This window comes from Heterodontus francisci, chromosome 4 (assembly GCF_036365525.1).
Source record: "Heterodontus francisci isolate sHetFra1 chromosome 4, sHetFra1.hap1, whole genome shotgun sequence".
Classification (NCBI taxonomy): Eukaryota; Metazoa; Chordata; class Chondrichthyes; order Heterodontiformes; family Heterodontidae; genus Heterodontus; species Heterodontus francisci.
Window position 1 is genome coordinate 198,710,615 of NC_090374.1, and position 26,974 is coordinate 198,737,588.

The 26,974-nt window shown below is 42.1% G+C and overlaps 1 protein-coding gene across 2 annotated transcripts in view; it reads left to right on the forward strand.

Annotated features, from left to right (window-relative positions):
* Positions 1–26,009, forward strand: part of tyrp1a (tyrosinase-related protein 1a) — a 37,644-nt gene extending 11,635 nt beyond the window's left edge. For both annotated transcript variants that reach the window (XM_068028970.1, XM_068028971.1), the window contains exons 3-6: positions 6,187–6,354; positions 21,162–21,341; positions 24,021–24,167; positions 25,484–26,009. In XM_068028970.1, coding sequence (XP_067885071.1) covers positions 6,187–6,354; positions 21,162–21,341; positions 24,021–24,167; positions 25,484–25,689 — 701 coding nt within the window. In that variant the 3' untranslated portion in view covers positions 25,690–26,009. The remainder of the gene's footprint in view (positions 1–6,186; positions 6,355–21,161; positions 21,342–24,020; positions 24,168–25,483) is intronic.
* The last annotated feature ends 965 nt before the right edge of the window (positions 26,010–26,974 follow it).

Below are 26,974 nucleotides of genomic sequence, written 5' to 3' on the forward strand. Positions count from 1 at the left end.
GAAACTTGAATTTGAAAACAGGGAAAGAGAAAGAAAGAGAGGAGAGAGGGAAAGAAAGAACCTACCAGAAGGAACATGAGGAAAGAGAGAGGCAAGAGAAAGAAAGAGAGAGGGAGGAGAGAGAAAGAACCTTCCAGAAGTAATGCGAGGAGAGAGAGCTAAGGCGGCTTGAGTTAACTAGGCGGTGACAGAGTAACTTCAGTGAAAGCATAGCCAATATGGAGGATCGTAATCCAGGGCTGGATACAGAATTGTTAAAATTTACACAACTGATCCCAAAATTTAATGAGGGAGATGTGGAAGCATTTTTTGTATCTTTTGTAAAGCTTGCAAGTTAAAGTGGCCAGCTGAGGCGTGGACTCTCCTGCTACAAAGCAAGCTAACTGGAAAAGCCCATGCGGTTTATTCCCTGTTTTCAGATGAGAGTTCATCAAATTATGAACTGACAAAAAATGTTATCCTCGGGCATATGAATTAGTACCTGAAGCCTATCGCCAACAATTTAGAACCCTCAAGAAGCAAGCTGGTCAAACTTACTTGGAGTTTGAGAAATAAGCAGCTGGCTTTTGACCAGTGACTAAGGGCTCTTAAAGTGCAGCCCAGCTATGAAAATCTCAGAGAGGTAATTTTGCTAGAGGAATTTAAAAACTCTCTCCCACTCACCATAAAGACACATGTAGAGGAACAAAAAGTTCATAGAGCCAGGCAAACCGCGGTTCTGGCTGATGAGTTTGCTCCCATCTATAAGTCAGTTCCTCAGGGGAAAACCTTTCCTAGTTACCCCCACAAATCTGAAAATGACAAAGGGTGGGGAGGTGATAGAAGCCCAAGCAGTCCTGGAAGAGAAAGAAAAGTAAGAGATACAGGGGGCCCTCCTCCAGCCAAAAAGGAAGGTGAGGTAAGCAAAGTGATGGAAGTGCTATCAAGTGGCACTTGCTCAGCAATAACCTGCTCACTGATACTCCGTTTGGGTTCCACCAGAGTCGCTCAGCTCCTGACCTCACTACAGCCTTCGTTCAAACATGGGCAAAAGAGCTGAACTCCAGAGGTGAGGTGAAGCAAATAGAATAGATGCATTTAAGGGAAACCAGAGAAATACATGAGGAAGAGAGGAATAAAAGGTTCTGCTGATGGGGTTAGATGAAGAAGAATGAGAGAAGGCTCATGTAGAGTGTAACTACCAATGTTGTTTTTCTTTAAGTCACTGAAAGGACTTTGGGACTTTGTTTAAAAACACACTTACTGGAAGTCAGATGTCTTCAGTAAGTTAACAGCAGGAGCCTTGGTGACTAGGGGAGTTGTTTACAGAGAAGTGGCATGTCAAGATTTATGGTGGTCAAGAGTCGGTTTTGTTTTTGGATATTGTTTTGAGTCAGTTGGGGGATAAGCCTGCTAAGAGAGAAGCTACCTGCTCAACCTTTTCTCACCTCTTTGAGAAACCCTGAGAATCCAATGTGATAGCTGAAACCCCTGATGCAATGATTCTCCTGGAAAGCCTGCTAATCCTCAACATCGCCTGAAAGGAACTGCCCCACAATGATCCCAGTGACAGCCGTCTACACTTATTTTAAGCTGGAATAAGGGACCCCCTGGGATCATACCATATCTTATCCTTTTCTTTCAAGAATTAGCAAGTATTTGGCCTAAGTACTTTTTTTGTCTTTTTTGTAAAGAGATCTCTGCGGTGAAACCTTTTTTTTCCTTTAACGTGTGTGTGTGTGTGTGTGTGTGTGTGTTTGTGTGTGTGTGTGTGTGTAACTTTCATATTTCAACCTGCGTGTTAATGCTTTGCAGCTTTTTTGAATAAGTCTTGTTTTATAATAAATTAATAATTTTATTGTTTATTAAAGAAACCTGGTTGGTGGATTTTATTCTGAAATAAAAGTAGAGAATATAATTGGCCGTATCATTGACAGGGTAAAACATGAAGAAGTGGAACTAGAGAAAGAGAGTCCAGCCTGCCAGCCTTGGTCATAACAGTGATAATGGTTTAGCCTCCGGTCATGATGCCTCAAGAAATGCGCCTAATCCTTCTCCAGGTCATTCACGATAGGTGAATGTGGACAGGCCATTACTGTGCTTTCACCTTCCTAATATGTAGCAAGAGGTGAAACTTCTTAAATTAATTACTTTTAGACACTAACGGGATTGGATGACGAAAGCAGCAGGAAGGCCTATCAAAACTGAGAGAAATAGCAGAAGAAAACTCAGCAATTCCCAGCCGCTGGGGCGAAGTCCCATGGCTTCAATGGCCTTCCAGACTGAGACTGGTGGATGGCATAAACCACATTAATGCCAGATCAATAACACCATTATTTTTCAGTCCATGTGGCTGTGGTGCAAATAATGGCATAAATCCAGCAAATTGCTGATCATCATTGAGTGCAATGGTGGGCTGTGCAACAGAAGCGAATGATTATCGACTTGGGCGTAGGCGCAAATGTCCCAGCAAATTATTGTGTAATGTGAGTAATGGCAACTTGCTTACTCTATTAGTTGCTGGAAACCTTATGTATTAATAATGGCATACACTGTTAATGCATTATTAATATGGTTCATGTTTCCAGCAAATTCAGGCCCTAGTGTTGGCTCAGCCAGAGATTTATATGTCTTAATTCATCATTTAGTTGCCTTTGATTCAGCCAAATGTAAACTGTTCCTTTCATGTGTTTCGGGAGAAGGGAGATTAAGCTGCCTTTCATTAAATTGTTCCTCAATTTGGTTGGTTACAAAGTAATATTAAATCAGTGCTGAAGTGCCTGCCATTATGGATGGTACTTAATGGGCTTTTGTGGAGGGGAAAATGAAGACTTCAGTTTAAGCATATAATATATCTTTAAGAAAAGCTGAACTTTAAAGGAAAGCTTCAGGCTACAAAGTGTATTGTTTGAATTTATAAGAAGCATTCTACAATAGAATGTGGCACAATAGTGACACAGTTCAGATATACAGTAAAATAGCACTCTACTATTCAAAAATGTTGGAAGGAGAATTCTTCTGGTTAGTCTGAAATGTCATTCTTTATTCAAGTCCACCAATTCTCAGATCAGTCAGATTTAAGAGAATCCCATTAAATCAGCAGGATTCTATTTTTGCTGTCACTGATTTTCTCCTCTTTCCTTATGCTTTTGGTTTTGGTTCTTTTCTTGATTGTACACACCCCTTACGTTTACACCTGCACTGACAGCAGGGGCTGTTGGATGACAACCAGAAGGAGAAGCCTGGAAAGCCTCATCTATAAGAGTCTAGCACGCTACCCTTCTGGCAGTAACTGTCTTTCAGCAGAGCTATCTTCAGGGTTAGTTCCCTAAATTTTGAGTGAGGTCCTCCTTCACCTGTTCCATGGTTTGGCCTCGCTGGAAGGCAAGTTTCGTAGCATGCAGGAGACTGAAAATCTTGGAGATCTTGATGGTCCTGTGTTCTAATGTGCTCATATCTGCAAAGGCATCAAAAGCAGTCTTTAATAATGGTCTTGGCAGCTTCATGTGCGATGTTGTATCTGTAATCGCCCAGCTTTCATTCGCGTGAGTACAGGCTCTTATGCCTCCAAAAAAATTAAACAGAGAGGAGTATTCAATCCACTACCCATTTTGGAGGCTGCTTGATTGAAAAACATAGCTTTAAGTATTCATAAGCTGAAAGACCAGCACATCACTAACCTTTATGTACCAATTCACTTCAGCTGAGAGTTGATAAGTTGGCAATTGCTTTGTTGGTCTTAATAATTTTCATCCGTATTGCTTTTGCATCGACTCTTCCTTCTCTTTTATTGTATCCTTCCTTGAAAAGCATTTTTGGCCCAAAATTCCTAGAATCCTACCTCACTACCAGAAGTGCAATGGGGTGAGACTTCCCACTACCAGTCTGCCCCAGCCATGACCCTGCCCCAAATTCCAGGAATGGTGTCATTTCCATAAATGGCTGGGTGCCTGTGGTACTTTTGATGCTCAATATCATGCATGGGAGCAGGAATTTCAGAGCAACATATTGCTGCTTTGTCAGGCAGGTGAGTTGTTCTGGCTGAAAATCACAGGATGTTTGAATAATATAATCTCTTTTAAAATTGCTGTTTGCCTAATGGAATTACAGTCCATCTGGATGATATCCTGGAATGCAAGTGTACCTTCAAAATGTTAAGTTTTACCTTTCATTAGGTGCAAAGATAGTGGAGCTAGTGGAATTTTCATGGTGGGTGACATCATCCAACCTGTCCCCTTCTGACATCAGCACAGAATCGGGGTGAGCATAGAAAAAAAAATTAATTCATAGAATCATACGCACAGAAAGAGGCCATTTGGTCCATTGTGCCTGTGGCAGCTCTTTGAAAGAGCTATCCAATTAGTTCCATTCCATCTGCTCTTTCCCCATAACCCTGCACAATGTTGCTTTTTAAGTGTATATCCACTATTGAATCAGCCTCTACTGCCCTGTTGTACAGTGTATTCCAAATCATAACAGCTCGCTGCGTTTTTTAAAAAACTCCTCATCCGATATACCCCTCCACACCCCCCCAACCCCTCTCTCCTTTTGCCAATTATCTTAAATCTGTGTGCTCTGGTTATCCACCCTGCTGACAGTGGAAACAGTTTCTCCTCATTTTCTCTTGTCAAAACCCCTCTATCAAAACACATGAAGCCCCCACCTCCTCCAGCTGGAATTTGTGATTGTGCATAAAAAGGGTAAGAACCAAGATCCTCACCTCCCACCCAACTCCTGTACTGCTCTTCCAGTCCAAGCAATTTTGCACTTGTCCTTTTATATCATCTTTCAGCTGAATCATTTACACAGTCATGTCCCTAGCTTGGCTGTGTACATCTTTAATTTCAGTCGGATACTCTTAATTGTTCTTGTTTGTACAAGATTTATGTTTTTCCTTCAACACCTTCCAGTCTCTCCTAACCTTTTGCTATGCATATTCTCTAAGTGTCTCCACCTCTAGCCTTTTACCTTCTACTCTGGATCAGTCCTTGATGTAGGCGGTTGCTTTTGCTGGATAAACTGGGTTTTGTTGTTGGAAAGATCATGCCACTTCATCTCAAAACAACTGTGCGCTGGGACCAGTCTTGAACAAAGAAATTGGTTTATTACTAGAAGTATTAACTCAAAGATGTTGTAATCTATTGTTTGAAAAGTACATGGCATTTAAAGCCAAACTGTTTCCCGTGAATGTTAAAAGTAGCATCAATTGAGTGTGAAGGCCTGAACTGACTGATCAGGCCCAAACACCACATTCAGTCTTTATTGACTCTAAAACCGGATTATTGGTGCAAAGAGAAATTGTTTCAGACTTTTACTCTGGCCACATTGTGAATGCACCGTTAGATATATTTACATATCAAAGGTAAATGAGGAAATGTGGACTCTGAATAAATAGTAAGTCTGTTATCACTGCAGCATATTTACAAGAACACGGTGTAGACATCTTACCTGATAATTGACTTTTGAAACCTAACACTATTTAATTGCAGGGAAATCTTTTTAGCAAAACTGTTGCACATTTTTAATCTATAATTTGTTTTATTTATAATTTGGTTCCTGGTCTGACAACAGCTCAACTTTAAAATCATCATCCTTCTTTTCAAATCTCCCCATGGCTTTGCCCCTTCTTATCTATGTAACCAACTTCAGCCCTAGAAGCATTTGAGATGTCTGCAGTCCTCCAATTCTGGCTTCCTATGCACCTCCAATTTTAACTGGGCCACCATTGGTGGCCATGTTTTCAGCTGCCTTGGCCCTAATCTCCTGAATTCCCTCCCGAAACCTCGATGCCTCTACCTCTCTTTCTCCTCCTCCTCCTCCAAGGTGGTCCTTAAAACCTGCCTCTATGTCCGAGTTCTTGGTCATTGTCCTGATATCTCTTTCTGCGACTCAGTGTCAAAAAAGGTTTTATTGATATTGACCTTTATCACTTTTGGGACATTTTGCTACATGAAAGGCACAATATAAATGCAACTTGTTTTTTGTTTCCGTCCTCCTCCATAATTTGTGATGTTTGATCAAAATGGCTGGGAAAAAAGTACGCCTCAACAAGCTGTCATGGACCTGATGGGCTGAATGGCCTCCTTCTGTGCCATTATGACTCGAAACCCAGTATTTACAATCTTAACCTTGGATTAGAAATGATACTTCCTTGCTGCAATGAAGTGAGAACCTGCCCTAACCTCTCCATACTATTGATTCATCCAGGCACTGAGGGTGGTCCTATCCGGCGAAACCCAGCTGGGAATGTTGCTAGACCGATGGTGCAGCGTCTACCTGATGCCCAGGATGTAGCAAAATGTTTAGACATATCCGCTTATGACACGCCACCTTTCTACTCTAATTCGGGAGGTAGTTTCCGAAACACAGTGGAAGGTAGGTATATTTAAAAATAGTTTGGATATTGATTGTGAAACATTTTAACAGAAGTATTCCAATAATAACTTGTAATTTTTACAGATGCAATCTCGTACAGTAAAGCCCCACAAAGATAGGTAGGAAAATAAGTTGTGAAGAGGACATAAGAAAGCTACAAAGGATATAGATAGGTTAAGTGAGTGGGCAAAAATCTTGCAGATGGAGTATAGTATGGGAAAATGCAAAGTTGTCCATTTTGGCAGGAAGAATAAAAAAGGAGGTTATCTAAATGGTGAGAGATTGCAGAGCTCTGAGATGCAGAGGGATCTGGGTGTCCTCGTGCTTGAATTGCAAAAGGTTAGTATGCAGGTACAGCACGTAATTAGGAAAGTTAATAGAATCTTATTGTTTATTGCGAGGGGAATTGAATACAAAAGTAGGGAGGTTATGCTTCAGCTAGACAGGGCATTGGAGAGACTACATCTGATGTAATGTGTCTTGCAAAGCATTAAGGTAGATAAGTCCCCAGGGCCTGATAGGATCTACCCCAGAATACAAGGGAGGCAAGGGAAGAAATTGCTGGGGCCTTGCCAGAAATCTTTGCATCCTCATTGGCTACAGGTGAGGTCCCAGAGGACTGGAGAATAGCCAAGGTTGTTCCTTTGTTTAAGAAGAGTAGCAAGGATAATCCAGGAAATTATAGGCCGGTGAGCCTTACGTCAGTGGTAGGGAAATTATTAGAGAGGATTCTTCGGGACAGGATTTACTCCCATTTGGAAACAAATGGACTTATTAGTGAGAGGCAGCACGATTTTGTGAAGGGGAGGTCGTGTCTCACTAATTTGATTGAGTTTTTTGAGGAAGTGACAAAGATGATTGATGAAGGAAGGGCAGTGGATATTATCTATATGGACTTCAGTAAAGCCTTTGACAAGGTCCCTCGTGGCAGGCTGATACAAAAGGTGAAGTCACATGGGATCAGAGGTGAGCTGGCAAGATGGATACAGAACTGGCTCGGTCATAGAAGACAGAGGGTAGCAGTGGAAGGGTGCTTTTCTGAATGGAGGGATGTGACCAGTGGTGTTCCGCAGGGATCAGTGCTGGGACCTTTGCTGTTTGTAGTACATATAAATGATTTGGAGGAAAATGTAGCTGGTCTGATTAGTAAGATTGCGGACGACACAAATGTTGGTGGAGTTGCGGACAGTGATGAGGATTGTCAGAGGATACAGCAGGATATATCGGTTGGAGACTTGGGCGGAGAAATGGCAGATGGAGTTTAATTCGGGCAAATGTGAGGTAATGCATTTTGGAAGGTCTAATGCAGGTGGGAAGTATACAATAAATGGCAGAACCCTTGGGAGTATTGACAGGCAGAGAGATCTGGGCGTACAGGTCCACAGGTCACTGAAAGTGGCAACACAGGTGGATAAGGTAGTCAAGAAGGCATACAGCATGCTTGCCTTCATCGGTCGGGGCATAGAGTATAAAAATAGGCAAGTCATGCTGCAGCTGTACAGAACTTTAGTTAGGCCACACTTAGAATATTGTGTGCAATTCTGGTTGCCACACTACCAGGAGGACGTAGAGGCTTTGGAGAGGGTACAGAAGAGGTTTACCAGATGTTGCCTGGTCTGGAGGGCATTAGCTATGAGGAGAGGTTGGATAAACTCGGATTGTTTTCACTGGAACGACAGAGGTGGAGGGGCGACATGATAGAGGTTTACAAAGTTATGAGCAGCATGGACAGAGTGGATAGTCAGAAGATTTTTCCCAGGGTGGAAGAGTCAGTTACTAGGGGACATAGGTTTAAGGTGCGAGGGGCAAAGTTTAGAGGGGATGTGCGAGGCAAGTTCTTTACACAGAAGGTGGTGAGTGTCTGGAACTTGTTGCGGGGGGAGGTGGTGGAAGCAGGTACCATAGAGACGTTTAAGAGGCATCTTGACAAATATATGAATAGGATGGGAATAGAGGGATATGGACCCCGGAAGTGCAGAAGGTTTTAGTTTAGACAGGCATCAAGATCGGCGCAGGCTTGGAGGGCCGAATGGCTTGTTCCTGTGCTGTACTGTTCTTTGTTCTTTGTGTACAGTACTGGTCTCCTTATTTAAGGAAGGATATAAATGCGTTGGAGGCAGTGCAGAGAAGCTTTATGGGTAGAATTAAGAAATAGAAAAAGGATTTGAGACTGTACTGGGCATTGTGTATAGGCCCCCTGGTAGCAGCTTGTCAAGTGTTAGAATGCATAACAGCAGTGATTAGACAAGCATGTAACAAAGGCAGAGTGGTTTTAACAGGGGATTTTAACTTTCATATAGATCGGGATAAGCAGACTAGCACATGTCAGAAAGGTAGTGAATTTCTTGAGTGTGTCCAGGGCAGTTTTCTGTAGGAATATGTCCGAGGCCCAACAAGGGGTCATGCCATATCAGATTTAGTTAACTGCTGAATGGTGCATGAATATTTATCTCATAGCAATCATGATATGACCAAGTTCAACTTAATGTTTGAAAAGGAGAAACCCAAAAGAGCTACAAAGATTCCAGACTTGGATAAGGCTGACTTCAGTGCGATGAGACAGAGATGGTTGTTATGAAAGTACTTCCATTTTTAAAATATTTTTGAGGACTCTTGTTCTAAAATTGTGGAAATGGATTCATTTGGAGGACTGAAGAGATTCCATAGATGTTGGACTTTGTTTTTTTTTTCAAAAAAAACGTCACTGGAAGGACTTTGGGATTTGGTTTAGAAACAGATTTACTGGAAGTCACATGTCTTCAGCTAAGTAACAACAAGAGCCTTGGTGACTAGGGGAGTTGCTTATCGAGAAGTGACATGTCAAGATGTATGGTGCTCAAGAGATGGTTTCATTTTGGATTGTTTTGAGCCAGTTTGGGATCAGCCTGCTAAGAGCTTTCTCCACCTCTCTGAGAAAACCTGCGAATCTGGTGTGTGATTGCAGAAACCTCTGATGCCGCATTTCTCCTGGAAAGCCTGCCAGACTAATCCTCAATGTCGCCTGAAGAGACCTGCTCCAGAAAGATCCCAGTGACAGCTGTCTTCGCGTATTTGGGACGCCAGTAAAGGGCCAACTGATATCATTCCCTATCTTAACCTTTTCCTTCAAGAATTAACAAGTATTTGGCCAAAGTACATTTCTGTCTTTTTTTTTGTAAAGAAATCTCGACAGAGAAAAGCTCTTGATTGAAACATATAAGATCCTGAGGGTGGAGAGGATGTTTCCTCTTGTGGGAGAATCTTGAACTAGGGGGTCACTGTTTAAAAATAAGGGGTTGCCCACTTAAGACAGAAATGAGGAGAAATCTTTTCTCTCAGAGGGTCGTGAGTCTTTGGAATTCTCTTCCTCAAAAGGCGGTAGAAGCAGAGTCTTTGAATATTTTTAAGGCAGAGGTAGATAGATCCTTGATAAGCAAGGGGGTGAAAGGTTATCAGGGGTAGGTGGAAATGTGGAGTAATCAGTTCAGCCAAGAACATATTGAATGGCAGAGAAGGTTTGAAGGGCCGAGTGGCCGACTCCTGCTCCTAATTCGTATGTTCATATGTTCTTTATTATTTCTTTAACCTGTTTGTGTGTGTGTGTGTGTGTGTGTGTGTGTGTGTGTGTGTGTGTGTGTGTGTGTGTGTGTGTGTGTGTTGGGCTAATTTAGAAGGGAACTTTCATTGTTCAGTCTGTGTGTTAATGCTTTGCATCTTTGCTGAATAAGTCTTGTTTTATAATAAATTAATTTTGTTTATTAAAGAAAGCTGCTTGGTGGATTTTATTCTCAAACAAAAATAGAGTGTATAATTGGCCATTTCGGTAACTGGGTAAACCTTTAAATATATGTGGTGACCTGTGGAGAAGTGGAACTAGAGAAAGACAGTGCACTCCTCTAGCCTCGGTTGTAACATTATTGAGGGCACTTCCAGGATAACCCAAAGCTGACGATGTGTAATTGTAAGTAGGGTAATAATAATTGAAAATGGGAAAAGGAAAACACCAGGTTTCTTGTGCATTAGAGTAAAGTTTACATGACCGGAATGGCTTTGACAGTTGCTATGACCTTTTTGGTGAGGGAGGACTTATCCCTGAGTGATTTGAAACACTTAAAGAAGGCGGGGCTAAAGGAATTTTCAGAAAAGTTGGAGTTAGAGTTAAAACCAGGGGCTAAGAAAGCAGACATAATTGAAGTAAGAGCACAGCATTTGAAATTGGAAGAAGGAAAAGGCAATCCAGATGATAGTTCAGTTGAATAAGCTAGAATTCAGTTGCAGATGAAGCAGCATGAACAGGAAAGAGAATTGGCAATGAAGAAACTTGGACTTGAAAGAGAAGCACTTCAAAGAGAGGAAAAGGGAAAAGTCTGGGCATTTCAAAGGAAAAGAGGATAGAGAAAGGGAATGAGAAAGGGAATGCAAATTTAAAAAGCTGGAACTATAAGGGTGGCCTTGACTCCAGTGAAAATTCTGGTGGGGAAAGACCTGACTCCAGCCTAGGACCCAGTGGAGAGCTGTTTAAATTTGTGCAAGCCCTCCCAAAGTTTGAGGAAAGGGACACAGGTATTCTACATTTCTTTTGAAAGATAGCTAGACAGATGAAGTAGCTGAAGGAAAGCTGGACACTGCTCATGCAAAGCAGGTTGGTTGTCAGAGCTCATGAAGTTTATGCCATGCTTGCTGAGGAGGCTTCTGCAGATTACAAGATGGCAAAAAAGGCTACTCTCGCTGCTGATGAGTTAGTCCCTGAAGCTTACAGGCAGAAATTTTGGAACCTTCGGAAAGCAAATTAATTTTTATAGTTGGATGCGGGCACTAAAGGTAGAAGCCACGTATGAGACCCTTGGGGAAATAATTCTCCTGGAAGAATTTAAAAATTCATTCCCTCCATGAGTAAGAACCCGTGTAGAGAACCAGAAGGTTTCAATAGTCAGATAGGCAGTGGAAATCGCTGATGATTACAAACTTGTCTATAAGCCAAATTCCTTTGTCCCTCACCCCCACAAACCCGAGAAGGGTAAAAGGTGGGAAGGTGAGAGGAAGGCAAGTAGCCAAGGGCAAGAAGGGACAGTTGTGACTGCCCCAGGATCTCCTCCTCAGGCCAGAAAGGAAGATGATGAGGGTGGAAGTGAGATCCGAAAACCTAAGTGTTACCATTGCCACAAGGTGGGACACCTTTGTGCAGAATGCTGGAAGTTGCAGGGTAAACCCATGGGACTTATGGGGTACACAAGGCCAGTGCAGAGAAAGGGATCCTGACCGAGTATACGACAGATCAGGCTGTAGCTCTGACTGCAACTGTAAGGCCAAGTACAAAAACCACTGTGAGTGCAGGAGACATGAATAAGATACCTGAGAGTAATAGGGAATTCTTGTCAAAAGGAAAAGTAATTCCTTATCCCTCAAGTGAGGCAGGTAAACCTATAGTTATACTTGGGGATAAAGGAGGCACCCAAAATCTTTTACTGGGAAAGGCATAACATTTCCACCAGAGAACGCACTGAAAGCCAAGATTTCAGTGAACGCAATTGGCGGGGAGTATATACCTGTACCTTTGTATCGGGTGCACTTGGAGTGTAACCTAATATATGGAACGGTAACCGTAGGAGTTGTCCATAGTTTGCCTGTAGAGGGAGTTGACTTACTCCTGGGGAATGATTTGGCCAGAGGGAAGGTAGTAGCTTCTCCAGTAGTTACAGAAAGACCAAGTGAAGTCAAGAGACAGAGCAGTTGCAGGAAAAGATTCCTGGAATTTTTCCTTCATGTGTAGTGACCGAGAAATGGCTAAACAGTTTCCATCATCAGAGATCAAATTGGCACCACAGGCAGATAGCCGAATATCTGAAACTTTCTTTGGAGATTTGGATAATCTGAAAGAAATGTTCAGTAAGTCTTCTCTGATCAAGGGTCAGCAAGCCGATCCAGAGTTAAGAAAAGTGGCACAATCGGCTCTAACTGAAACTGAAGCCAAAGGAGTTCCAGAAGGCCACTATATTAAAAATGGGATTCTAGTGCAGAAGTGGAGATCTCCTCACAGATCTGCAGAGGAAGAGTGGACGGTAGTTCACCAGCTAGTGGTACTGCCCAAGTATCACCAAGAAATATTAAGGATAGCACATGAAATTCCTATAGTGGGACATGTGGGGATCTGGAAGACCCAATCAAGTATAAGCTGACATTTTTACTGGCCAGGTCTTTACAAAGACATGGTGCAGTTCTGTAAAACGTGCTACATGTGCCAGATTGTGGGAAAATTGCAACCTGCATAAATTCCCATACCAGTTTTTGGGGAACCATTTAGTAGGGTGTTGGTAGACTGTGTGGAACCTTTACTGAAAACAAAAGCTGGACATCAATAGAAACTCACTATTATGGATGTGGCTGCTCGGTTCCCAGAGGCAATTCCCTTGAGAACAATTTCTGCTAAGGTAGTGGTAGAAAAGTTAATAAAAAGAAGAAATGCTGGAAATACTCAGCAGGTCTGGCAGCATCTGTGGAGAGGGAAATAGAGTTAATGTTTCAGGTCAGTGACCCTTCTTCAGAACTGGCAAAGGTTAGAAATGTAATAGGTTTGAAGCAAATAAAGTGGGGGTGGGGCAAGAGATAACAAAGGGGAAGGTGTTGATAGGACAGGGTCACAGAGAATAATTGACAAGAAAGTCATGGAGCAAAGGCAAATGGTATGTTAATGGTGTGCTGAAAGACAAAGTGTTGGTGCAGAGAGGGTATTAATGGACAGAAAACTGAACAGCCCTGGCCCAAAGCACAAACATGAAAAAAACAGTAGGAAGACACATGGTAAAAAAAAAAATGTAATGATGAAACAAACTAAAATAAAATTTTTTAAAAACTGCAAATAAAAAGGGGGGCCATCATGCTATTTTTTTATTTATTTAGAGATACAGCACTGAAACAGGCCCTTCGGCCCACCAAGTCTGTGCCGACCAACAACCACCCATTTATACTAACCCTACAGTAATCCCATATTCCCTATCACCTCCCTACACTAGGGGCAATTTACAACGGCCAATTTACCTATCACCTGCAAGTCTTTGGATGTGGGAGGAAACCGGAGCACTCGGCGGAAACCCACGCAGACACAGGGAGAACTTGCAAACTCCGCACAGGCAGTACCCAGAATCGAACCCGGGTCCCTGGAGCTATGAGGCTGTGGTGCTAACCACTGCGCCACTGTACCGCCTGAAATTATTGAACTCAATGTTCAGTCTGGCAGGCTGTAGTGTGCCTAATCGGTAAATGAGATGCTGTTCCTTGAGCTTACGTCGATGTTCGCTGGAACACTGCAGCAATCCCAGGACAGAGATGTGAGCATGAGAACAGGGCGGAGTGTTGAAATGGCAAGCAACAGGAAGCTCGGGGTTCTGCTTGCGGACTGAGCGGAGATGTTCCTCAAAGCAGTCACCCAATCTGCGACCGTCTCCCCAATGTAGAGGAGACCACACTGTGAGCAGTGATTGCAGTATACTACATTGAAAGAAGTACAAGTAAATCGCTGTTTCACCTGTAAGGAGTGTTTGGGGCCTTGTATAGTGAGGAGAGAGGAGGTAAAAGGGCAGGTTTACACCTTCTGCAATTGCATGGAAAGGTGCCGTGTAAAGACGACGAGATGTTGGGGGTAATGGAGGAATGGACCAGGGTCTCGTGGAGGGAACAATCCCTTCAGAATGCCGACAGCGGAGGGGAAGGTGCATTTGGCAGTGGCATCATGCTGGCCATAGCGGAAATGGTGGAGGATGATCCTTTGGATGTGGAGGCTGGTGGGGTGGAAAGTGAAAGATAGAAAAGTTAACTCAGTTCTTCACTCGAAATGGATTACAGATTGAGATCCACTCAGATCAAGGTTCCAATTTTATGTCTAAAATTTTCCAGAAAGTTATAAGTAATCTAGTTATAACACAGTTAAAATCCTCAGCATACTGCCCACAGACCCAAGGGGCTTTAGAAAGGTACCATCAGACCTTCAAAATGATGATCAGGGGTCTGCGCCCTACATCATTTTGACAATTCCCAGTTTCCTGGCCCCAATCGCCTCCTCTTCACTATGGGCGTCCAATCGTTCTACACCTCCATGTCCCACCAGGACAGTTTGAGGGCTCTCCGCTTCTTCCTTGAACAGAGGCCCAACCAGTCCCCATCCACTGCCAACCTCCTCCGCCTGGCTGAACTTGTTCTCACATTGAACAACTTCTTCTTCAACTCCACTTACTTCCTTCAAGTAAAAGGTGTTGCTATGGGTACCTGCATGGGTCCTAGTTATGCCTGTCTTTTTGTGGGATATGTCAAACATTCCTTGTTCCAGTCCTACTCAGACGCCCTCCCCCAACTCTTTTTCTGGTACATTGATGACTGTATCGGTGCCGTTTCCTGCTCCCGCCCGGAACTAGAAAACTTTAGCAACTTTGCTTCTAATTTCCACCCTTCTCTCACCTTTACATGGTCCATCTCCGACACATACATTCCCTTTCTCGACTTCTCTGTCTCCATCTCTGGAGATAGGCTGTCTACTAATATCCATTATAAGTCCACCGACTCCTACAGCTACCTCAACTACACTTCTTCACACCCTACCTCCTGTAAGGACTCCATTCCATTCTCTCAGTTTCTCCGTCTCCGACGCATCTGCTCTAATGATGCTACCTTCCACGACAGCGTTTCTGATATGTCTTCTTTTTTCCTCAACCGAGGATTCCCCCCCACTGTGATTGACAGGGCCCTCATCCATGTCCGGCCCATTTCCCGCACCTCTACCCTCACCCCTTCCCCTCCCTCCCAGAACCGTGACAGGGTTCCCCTTGTCCTCACTTTCCACCCCATCAGCCTGCATATCCAAAGGATCATCCTCCGCCATTTCTGCCACCTCCAGCGTGATGCCACTACCAAACACATCTTCTCCTCCCTTTCCCTGTCAGCATTCTGAAGGGATCATTCCCTCCGTGACACCCTGGTCCAATCCTTCATTACCCCCATCACCTCGTCCCCTTCTCACGGCACCGTCCCCTGCAATCGCAGGAGGTGTAATAGCTGCCCATTTACCTCCTCTCTCCTCACTATCCCAAGCACTCCGTTCAGGTGAAGCAGCGATTTACTTGTACTTCTTTCAATGAGGTATACGGTATTCGCTGCTCACAATGTGGCCTCCTCTACATTGAGTGACCGCTGTGTGGAACGTCTCCGCTCAGTCCGAAAGCATGACCCTGAGCTTCCTGTTGCTTGCCATTTCAACACTCCCCCCTACTCTCATGCTCGCATCTCTGTCCTGGGTTTGCTGCAGTGTTCCAGTGAACATCAACGCAAGCTCGAGGAACAGCATCTCATTTACCGATTAGGCACACTACAGCCTACCAGACTGAACATTGAGTTCAATAATTTCAGAGCATGACGGGCCCCCCCTTTTTACTTTTATTTTTAGTTATTTTTTCTTTTTTCTTTTTTTTTGTGTTTATTTTATTTTATTTTAGTTCAGTTTTCCTACCCACTTTTTTCATGTTTGTGCTTGTGGCTGTTCCGTTTTCAGTCCATTAACACCCTATATGTACTAATGCTTTGTCTTTCAACACACCATTAACATATTGTTTGCCTTTGCTCCATGACCTACTGGTCAGTTATTCTCTGTGACCTTGTCCTATCTGCACCTTCTCCTTTGTTATCTCTTGCCCCACCCCCGCTTTCTTGCTTATAATCTTTCACATTTCTAATATCTGCTAGTTCTGAAGAAGAGTCACTGACCTGAAACGTTAACTCTGCTTCTCTCTCCACAGATGCTGCTAGACCTGTCGAGTATTTCCAGCATTTCTTGTTTTTATTTATGATGATCAGGGCATACTGTCATGAATATCCCCATGATTGGGACAAAGGGCTGGAATTTCTTTTGTTTGCCATTTGGGATTCATCTACTGAGTCTACCGGTTTTAGTGCTTTTGAATTAGTTTATGGACATGAGGTAAGAGGTCCTCTGAAATTAATCAGAGAAAAGTTTTTAGAGCAGAGGGACAAATCTTCCATGTTAGATTCTGCATCCGTGTTCCTGGAGCGGCTCAGGAGAGCCTGAAAAGTGGCTCAGGAATACTTGAAGCTTCCCAAACAACCATGAAGAAATGGGCAGACAAGCACGCCAAGACCCGAACATTTCAACCAGGGGATGATGTGTTAGTATTTCTGCCTTTACAGGGTGAACCACTGGAAGCACAGTTTAGTGGACCATATACAGTAGTCAAAAGGATTGTTAAAGCAAATTATTTGATTGACACCCCAGATTGCTGGAAAAATAATCGGCGTGTGTCACATCAATATGTTGAAACAATATCATCGCCAGGAGGAGGATGAGCAAGTACAGGTATGTCAGGTAATAGGGGCAGTAAAGGATGAAAGGGATAGTGAGGATGAGGCAGAAGGAGGCCTAGAAAATTCTTAAATTGAACCTCCTACTATCTGGTTAGCTAATACTGAATTGTTATGGAGATTAGACAATATGCTTTCATATTGAGGTGCAGAACAATGAGAAGACCTAATAAGGCTACTCACAGAAATGTTTGGGTCTTGGCTACTCACAGCATTTAATCTCTGTAGGGACAAACCCGGACGTACAACCTTAGACATACATGATGTGGATGTAGGAGAATCCTCTCCTATAAAACAGCATCCTTATCACTTCAGCCCAGACAAACAGGTCCAAGTGTAAGCAGAAATCCAATATGTGTTGGAAAACCACATAATTGAACCCAGTCAAAGCAGCTGGAATTCCCCAGTTGTGTTAGTTCCCCAGTCGTGTTACAGCCTCAGCATGATGGTTCAACTAGATTGTACGTAGACTACAGAAATGTTAATGCAGTAACAAAGGCAGACTCCTACCCAATTCCTCGCTTGGAAGACTGTATTGACAGAGTTGGCAGTGCCACATTTCTTACCAGAATAGATTTGTTAAAGTGATATTGGTAGGTTCCTTTAACACCCCAAACTTAAGAAATATCCGCCTTTGTCACACCGGTCAGTCTTTTCCAATACCGAGTGATGCCATTCAGGCTAAAACATGCTGCAGCCACTTTTCAATGACTAATGAAACCAAGTGGTAGCCAGCGTTCCTAACTGTGTGGTTTTCCTTGATGGTATACAGTGACACTTGGAAGGGCTACTTGGAACAACGAAAGGCTCTATTTACAAAATTACAGTCAGCTGATTTGGTGATAAACCTTGTCAAAAGTGAATTTGCAAAAGTGTGGATAACCTACCTCAGGCATACAGTAGGGCAAGGACAAGTGTTGCCAAGAACAGCAGAAGTACATGCATTGCATCCCTGCTCCTAAGACTAATTGAGAAATCATGAGGTTTTTAGGGATGTGTGGTTTCTATCGCAAGTTTGTACCAAATTTTAGTACTATAGCTGCTCCACCGACGGATTTGCTACAAAAAAAGAAAGCCAAGGTAGTGTGGTCGGAGGAGTGCCAAGCATCTTTCGAGAGGCTGAAAGCCATTTTGATCAATGAACCAGTGTTGGCTGCTCCAAATTTCACTAAGCCCTTCAAGGTAACAATTGATGCTAGTGATCTGGGGGTTGGTGCAGTTCTGTTACAAGAAGATGAATTGGGCCTAGAAAGGCCACTGGGATTCCATTCCAAAAAGCTAAATCAACACCAAAAGGGATACTCAACCATGAAAAAGAAACCCCGGGCTTACTACTAGCTCTTAAACATTTTGAAAAATATGTCAGCCATGACTACAGAAAGACACTGGTATATATGGATCATAATCCCATAGTCTTTGTAGAAGAATTCAAAAACCAGAATGCCAGACTATTTTGATGGAGTTTACTATTGCAACCCTATCATTTAAAGATTATTCACATTGCAGAAAAAAAACAATGTAATTGCTGATACTTTGTCGAGAATTGAACTTTGCTTTGAGTTATCTGAGTACAAAGATGGTCCAGGGCATAAACTGCATTAGTTACAGGTAAATGAGAATGAGTGTGTAAATGTGTTTTAATACTTTTTCATCTTTTTTTCCACACTTTATAATGAAACACATTTAGAAATGGCATTTCATTCCTCCAAGGATGGAGGTGTTATGAAAGTGCTTCCAGCTTTTAATCTTTTTTGAGGACTTGTGTTTTAAAATTGTGGACGACTGAAGAGATTCCATAGATGTTGGACTTTTTTTAAAAAATGTCACTGGAAGGACTTTGGGACTTGGTTCAGAAACACACTTACTGGAAGTCACGTGTCTTAAGCTAAGTAAACAGTAAGAGCCTTGGTGACTACGGGGAGTTGTTTACTGAGAAGTGACATGTCAAGATTTATGGTGGTCAAGAGTTGGTTTTGTTTTGGATATTGTTTTGAGTCAGTTGGCAGTCAGCGTGCGAAGAGAGAAGACACCAGTTCATCCTTTCTCCACCTCTTTGAGAAACCCTGCAAATCCCCGATGCCTCATTTCTCCTGGAAAACCTGCCGGACTAATCCTCGATGTCACCTGAAAGGAACTGCTCCAAAAAGATCCCAGTGACAACCGTCCATGCATATTTGGGACACCAGAAAAGAGACAACTGATATCATTCCATATTCTATCCTTTTCCTTCAAGAATTAACAAGTATTTGGCCAAAGTCTTTTTTGTCTTTTTTTTTGTAAAGAGATCTCTGCAGAGAAAACGTCTTTATTTTTACTTTGTGTGTATATGTGTGTGTGTATAGCAAATTTAGAAGGGAACTTTCATATTTCAAACTATGTGTTAATGCTTTGCATTTTTACTGAATAAGTCTTGTTTTTTTAATAAGTTAATAACTTTGCTGTTTATTAAAGAAACCTGATTGGTTGATTTTATTCTGAAATAAAAATAGAGTATATAATTGGCCATATTGGTAACTGGGTAAGCATTTAAATATTTGTTGTGACCCATGGAGAAGTGGAACTAGAGAAAGACAGTGCACTCCTCCAGCCTTGGTCGTAACACTGTCCACCGTAAACTGGGCATGTCTGTTATTGGGTAAAATGACAGAAGATCAGTAGGAGGTGTTCAAAAAAGAATTTGTGACACAGAATCAGTTCATACTGCAAAGGGGCAAGAGTTCTATTTGCCCGAAAACATGGACAACTAAAGAGGTAAGAGTTAACATAAAACTGAAAAGCATATAAAAACGCAAACAATTGGACAGATCTTGGCAAATGGAGAAAGAACAAAGAAGAGCAAAAGGTGGCAAAACAGACAATAAAGAGACGGAAAAGGGAGTTGAAAAGAAACTTGCAAGTAATATCAAGATCAACATATAATCATTTTACGATTATATTAGGAAAAGTAGGGTGGTCAGGAGCAATATGGGCCCCTTAAAAACTGATAAATGTGATATATTGTCACAAAAAAAGGAAATGGCAGACACATTGAATAATTACTTCATGTAAGAGGAAGAGGGCAGCATATGAAAATCCCAAGGAAACTAATATTTAATCATGGACACACCAAAATGAACCCAAGCAAAATAACTGTAATGAAGAAAACAATGGCATTAAAGAGTGACAAATTCCCAGGACCAGATGGTTTCCATCCCATGGTTTTAATGAAAATCGATGAGAATATTGCAGATGCCCTAGCTATAATTTTCCAAAATTCTCAATTTGTAAATTGTTCCTTTAGATTGGAAAATTTTGCATGTCACTCAGCTATCCAAGAAACCAGTTGCCCAAACATCTGTTGGAGATAAATTGACTTAGTATAATTATGGATTGTCTGACTAAAGACCTTGAAAATTTTTGGCTGATCAGAGAGAGCCAGCATGGATTTGTGAAGGACAGGTCATGCCTGATGAGTCTGACTGAATTTTTTTGAAGAGGTGACTAAAGTAGTAGAGAGGGGAATGTCTGTGGATGTTATTTATTCTGGACTTCCAGAAGGAGTTTGATAAAGTCCCTCCTAAGAGACTGTTAGCTAAAGTATTGCCTTTGGAATTGAAGGCAACTTTTTAAACTGTTTAGGAAACTGGCTGAGCAGAAGGAGACAGAGAGCAGGGAGAATTGGCAGGATATGACTAATGCTACTCTGCAAGGATCTGTGTTGGGGCATCAAATTTTTACTGTATTTATTAACAACTAAGATAATGGGATGGAAAGCCACATATCCAGATTTGGCACTGATACAAAGATAGTTGGCACTGTAAGCAATGTAGATGGAAGCATTAAATTGCGAAGAAATATTGATATATTAAGTGAATGGGCAACTCTGTAGCAAATGGATGTAAGATTAAGGGGTGATTTGATTGAAATTTTCAAGATATTAAAGGAAACAGATAGGGTGGATAGAAACTATTTCTGCTGGTTGGGGAGTCTAGGACTAGTGGGCATAATATAAAAATTAGAGCCAGACATTTCAGGAGTGAAATTCTACACATGGAAATTTGGAACTCTTCCACGAATGGAAATTGATGCTAGATCAATTGTAAATTTTAAAGCTGAGATTGATGAACTTTCGTTAATCAAAGGTATTAAAGAATATGGGGCAAGGAGGGTATATGGAGTTAGATTGCAGATCAGCCATGATCTCATTGAATGGCAGTTCACGCTTGAGGGGTTAAATTGCCTACTCATGTTCCTGTGTTCCTAACTTATTCCTTAGGAATTTTAGTCTGCATTGGGATATTCACAATCTATTGGTGCCCATGTAAAATCCTTTTAAACTTGAATCTGTGGATAGACTAAACCTAAAGAAAAGGTTATTCTATTTGATGTCAAATTTCTCCAATAACTGGTCTCCTAAGCTAGGTTAGAACAAAGTGAAATATATAGTCTTTCTAACCTATTTTCTTGACTTTGACCTGATTGTCTTCTAGGTTATAATGATCCTTCAGGAAGGTACGATCCAGCCGTTCGTAGTTTGCATAATCTGGCACATTTATTTCTGAATGGAACTGGTGGGCAAACCCACTTGTCCCCAAATGACCCTATCTTTGTTTTGTTGCATACATTTACTGATGCAATATTCGATGAGTGGTTGAAGAGGAGGAATACAGGTAATATAACAGAAGCTAATTTTAATTACTGTTGCTGGACTTCTTAAAAATGTATTTGTATAGATTTCAAGTAGACCTTGGACATAATTATGAGCAAGTTTTAATATAAATCTGATATCCATGTAATTACAATAATTACATTTTGTGATAGCTTGTGTGCTGGTCAGAACACTTTTTTATATTTGTTCATGGGATTTGAGTGTTGCTGGCCAGGCCAGCATTTATTACCCATCCATACTTGCCCTTGAGAAGATAGTGGTGAGCTGCCTTCTTGAACCTCTGCACTCCATGTGTGTAGGCACACCCACAGTTTTGTCAGAGAGGGAGTTCCAGGAATTTGACCCAGTGACAGTGATGGAAAGACTATATAATTCAGAGTCAGGTTGGTGTGTGACTTGGAGGGGAACTTGCAGGTGGTGGTGTTCCCATGCATCTGCTGCCCTTGCTCTTCTAGAGGTCGCTGGTTTGGAAGGTACTGTTGAAGGAGCCTTGAAGAGTTGCTGCAGTGCATCTTGTAGCTGGTGCACTGGTGATGGAGGGAGTGAATGTTGAAGGTGGTGGAGAGGGTGCCAGTCAAGTGGGCTGCTTTGTCCTGGATGATGTCGAGTTTCGAGTGTTGTTGGGTTTGCACTTATCCAGGCATGTGGAAAGTATTGCATCACACCTCTGACTTGTGCCTTGTAGATGGTGGACAGGCTACAGGGAGGCTGGAGGTGAGTTACTCAGCATGGAATTCTGACCTGACTTGTAGCCAAAGCATATATTTGGCCAGTCCAGCTAATCTTCTTGTCAATGTCAAGCCCCAGGATGTTGATAGTGCCATAGAACATCAAGAGGAGATGGTTGGATTCTCTCTTGTTGGAGATGGTCATTCACTGGCATTTGTGAGGCTGGAATGTTACTTGACACTTATCAATCCAAGCCCCAGGATGTTGTCCAGGTCTTGCTGCATATGAGCACCTACTGCTTCAGTATGTGAGGATTTGCGAATGGTACTGAATATAGTACAGTCATCAGCGAACATCCCCACCTCTGACCTTATCATGGAGGGAAGGTCATTGATTAAGCAGCTGAAAATGGTTGGGCCAAGGACACTACCCTGAGGAACTCCTGCAGTGATGTCCTGGGGCTGCGATGATTGGCCTCCAACAACCACAACCATCTTCCTTTGCGCTAGGTATGACTCCAACCAGCAGAGCGGTTTCCCCTAATTCCCATTGACTTCAATTTCATGATGGCTCCTTAATACCATACTCAGCCAAATTCTTCCTTAATGTCAAAAGCTGTCAGTCTCGCCTAACCTCTGGAATTCAACTCTTTTGTCCATGTTTGGACCAAGCCTGCAATGAGATCTGGAGCTGAGTGGCCTTGGCATAACCCAAACTGAGTATCGGTGAGCAGGTTATTGCTGAGTAAGTACCACTTGATAGCACTGTCAACAATACCCTCCATCACTTTGCTGATGATTGAGAGTAGACTGATGGGGCTTTAATTGGCCAGATTGGATTTGTCCTGCTTTTTTTGTACAGGACGTACCTGGGCAATTTTCCACATTGTCAGTAGGTGCCAATGTTGTAGCTATACTGGAACAGCTTGGGTAGGGGCATGACTAGTCCCTCAGTCCTACAGCCGGGATGTTGTCAGGGCCCATAACCATTGCAATATCCAGTGCCTGCAGCCATTTCTTGATATCACTTGGAGTGAATCAGATTGGCTGAAGACTGGCATCTGGGACCTCAAGAGGAGGCCGAGATAGATCACCTACTTGGCACTTCTGGCTGAAGATGGTTGCAAATGTTTCAGCCTTGGCTTTTGCACTGATGCACTAGGCTCCCTCATCATTGAGGACGGGGATGTTTGTGGAGTCTCCTCCTCCTGTTAGTTGTTTAATTGTCCACCATCATTAATGACTGGATGTGACAGGACTGCAGAGCTTTGATCTGATCCATTGTTTATGGGAACCCTCAATTCTATTGCATGCTGCTTCCACTGTTTAGCATGCATATAGTCCTGTGTTGTAGCTTCACCAGGTTGGCACCTCATTTTTAGGTATGCCTGGCGCTGCTCCTGGCATACTCTCCTGCACTCTTGATTGAACCAGGGTTGGTCCCCTGGCTTGATGGTAATGGTAGAGTGGGGGATATGCCAGGCCATGAGGTTACAGATTGTGGTTGAATACAATTCTGCTGCTGCTGATGGCCCACAGCGCCTCATAGATGCCCAGTTTGAGCTGCTAGATATTTTCTGAATCTATCCCATAACACAGTGGTAGTGCCAAAACACATGATGGAGGGTGTCCTCAGTGTGAAGATGTGTTCATTTTCATGTCCTGCTTGACCAGGTTAGAACACTCTTCCCTTTAGCCATGTCCTGGTCTCCACTCAAGAATTTCACAAGTCATTTTATTTAATTTCCTTTAGTTATGTTGTGTTTTCCTTCTCCTTTCCAGCATTTCGAAAGGAATGATTCCTCTATTATATCTTCCAGTTCTGAGAAAGGATCCAAACCCTAAACATTTTGTTTCTCTCCTCGCTTATTGGGCATTTCCAACACTTCTTGTTTGTATCACAGTATCTGCAGTATTTTGTTTTTTGGAAATACAATAAAATGATGCTATCCTCTGTATGTAGTTTATGCCTCCCTGTTAATAAAGACCACTTCATTCTCCTTTTTTTTCAGATATATCTGTCTTTCCATTTGAAAATGCTCCCATAGGACATAACCGAGAATACAATATGGTTCCTTTTTGGCCTCCTGTTACCAACGCAGAAATGTTTTTGACAGCAGCTGAAAATCTTGGCTACACCTATGAAGTTGAGTGGCCAAGTAAGTTCATTATGCAATAATCAAAAGATCGACTTACTTTGTATTATTGGGTGGAGAAACAATCTTGAAAATCTAATTTTTAAAATGTCTAGTAATTTGTGCAGTTTTCATTGAGGCCTAACTTCTTTTAATAACAGAACTGAAGATGCAGTGTCTATGCCTAGATAAATACACTTGAACAATTCCTTTTTTAAAAGCCACTATTTGCTTCATAGTTCTACCATTTATCATTTGAATGCCTTTATAATGCTGTAGAAACAAAAAATGTACAGAAGCCAATATGGTTCATACAGGTTAATGGAATTCAGTAATTGGCACCAGTAGTTTGAGGTGGCGAACCAGGTCAAGCAGTGCATCAGAAAATCAGGATAATGAGGAATGGTGCTCCTTATTCAAAGAAAAGTTGTATTTACTTATCCAGAACATTTTTCTATTCCATTTTCGGTGTCTAGTTGCTTTCAGTTAGTCATCATTCCCAATGATCCAACAACCTGTTCCCACCCCTCAACTAATTGTGCCAAAGTTCAACCTCGATTGTGTTTGTTTGGAAACAAATTACTTTTTGCTCCTCAGTGTCAATTTTGTCAGATTTTTATCTTCAAGGATGATGAGCAATGTTGAACAGGCCTGCATTAAACAGTTTCTATTCTCATTAAAAAGCATTTTGGCTTCCAGGCTAAAATTATCTTTCTGTCTGTGAAACAACAAGCAGAGCTTGTTAAATGATCAGATATTACCAACTGATGTAATGTTATGTATATATTTATCATGTCACATTACAATACCGAGAGAGAGTGGGTAGTATACATATTTAATCAATTTCACATCAAAGGTGACACGAGTCTTCATCTTGTTTCGAGGTCTAACCTCCTCCTTTCGGTTGCTTTTTTTTGTGTGTGGGGGGAGTGGGAAGAGATTGAGAGCCGTTAATTCCCAGCCACGTGTTTTCCCAGATAGATTACAACTGTTGGCCATCCCCTCCCCCCCCCACCTCCCTTACCCCCCCACCCCCACCCACCCTCCTCCCCGGCACCGGATTCAGAGGCTGGCGATCTGATCTCTGCTTGTTCTGGTCCCATTTACTGGGTGGTGGTGACACCCCTCCACCGCCTTTGTTCGGCGGCGAGTTTCATCTGTTGACTTTTTTTTAATTAAAATAAAACCACCCAGTTTGTATATTTGTATATTTCACATCACATTCTATCGTGTACATTTGATCATATATCATCATGGCTATAGGTACATCTTGCTGAATATATGTTCAATGTGGACTGAATCAAACATCTATTGAATTTACCTTTGCATATCCTCTACAGATCAGACACTCTCACTGTTGGAGATGATAATGGTGGGGATTGTGGCTGCTCTAGTGTTGGTTGCTATCGTTTTCACTGTCTCCATGTTAGCTGTACGCAACAGAAGAAGAAAACTGTCTGCAAGTGAACTGAACCAACCTCTCTTAGAGACTTCGCATCCAAACTATTCAGATTATGATGCATCAACACTACTCCAAAAAGCCTGACAGTCTGCTGTCTGACTTCTATTTGATTTGTTTTTGTGCTTTCACACCATACTGATGTGCTATAAGAAAACAAACTGACATCCTGTAACTGTGTTTAGTTCAAAGATTAATGGGAAGTAAGCTATAGAACTTCTAATCTTTGGACCTGCTGTTGCAATAAATGAAATAAGCCATCTAACATTGGCCTGCACGGAAAATGATTGCTTCTGGCTTATTAATGGTAGCTGCTATGGCTTTTAGTGTGGTTTAAAATTGAGAAGTTTTGGAAATAATTTGTTAAGTAAGCCACAAATTTAACTTCTGCTAAATTGTATCTTCAATAAACCCATATTAATGACCTCATGATGGTTAGTGCTGTTGTGTGGTCATCATGCAAAACAACACTTGGAAACAAGGAAAGTTGTTAGGTCAAACAAGCCTGTAACTTTTTCAGAGATTAGTTATGTCTAGTTGTTTTCTCACCTATATCCCTTGATTCCCTTCCCTCTAAAAATCCATAATATTGTCTCTTTCCCTGTCATTTCAAGGTAGCTTCTTCCACAACTTTATGACTCTTTAGGTGTGAAAACTCCATCTGACTGCCTTCTTACTCTTGCCTTCCATCAGCTTTCCCAGGTACCTTTATAACTTATCATAACATAAATTTCAGATTACCTCAAAGACAACCATACCTTTTCTAAATCAGCCCAGTTTTCTTAACCTTTCTTAATTTAAGTTCCTAATATATCAAATCACTTCTGTTCATTTCTTTGCCTTTTCAAGGGAAATGATTTAGTTACTATGATTGCACTGTATGCTGCATTCCATAGGGCTTTTGATCAACACTTTGTACAGATTCTTGATTTCTGTTTTCTTTCTCCAGCTGTAAGCCTGGGGCTACCTTTTGCTGCCTGAAATGTACCCATTTTTGGTTATCCTTTCTTTTCAATTTTCCTTTCTGCACTATTGTTTTCCCTATGATCTAGTGATTCTACTTTAGTCATAGAGAGTCATAGTCAGAGTTTTATAGCACAGAAACAGGCCCTTCGGCCCAATGCGCCTGCGCCAGCCATCAAGCACCTGTCCCAACTAATCCTATTTCCCTGCACTTGTCCCGTAGCCTTGTATGTTATGGCGTTTCAAGTGCTCATCTAAATATTTCTTGAATGCCGTGAGTGTTCCTGCCTCTGCCACCCCTTCAGGCAGTGTGTTCCAGATTCCAACCACCCTCTGGGTGAAAGAATTCCTCCTCAACTCCCCTCTAAACCTCCTGCTCCTTACCTTAAATCTAAGCCCGCTTGTTAAT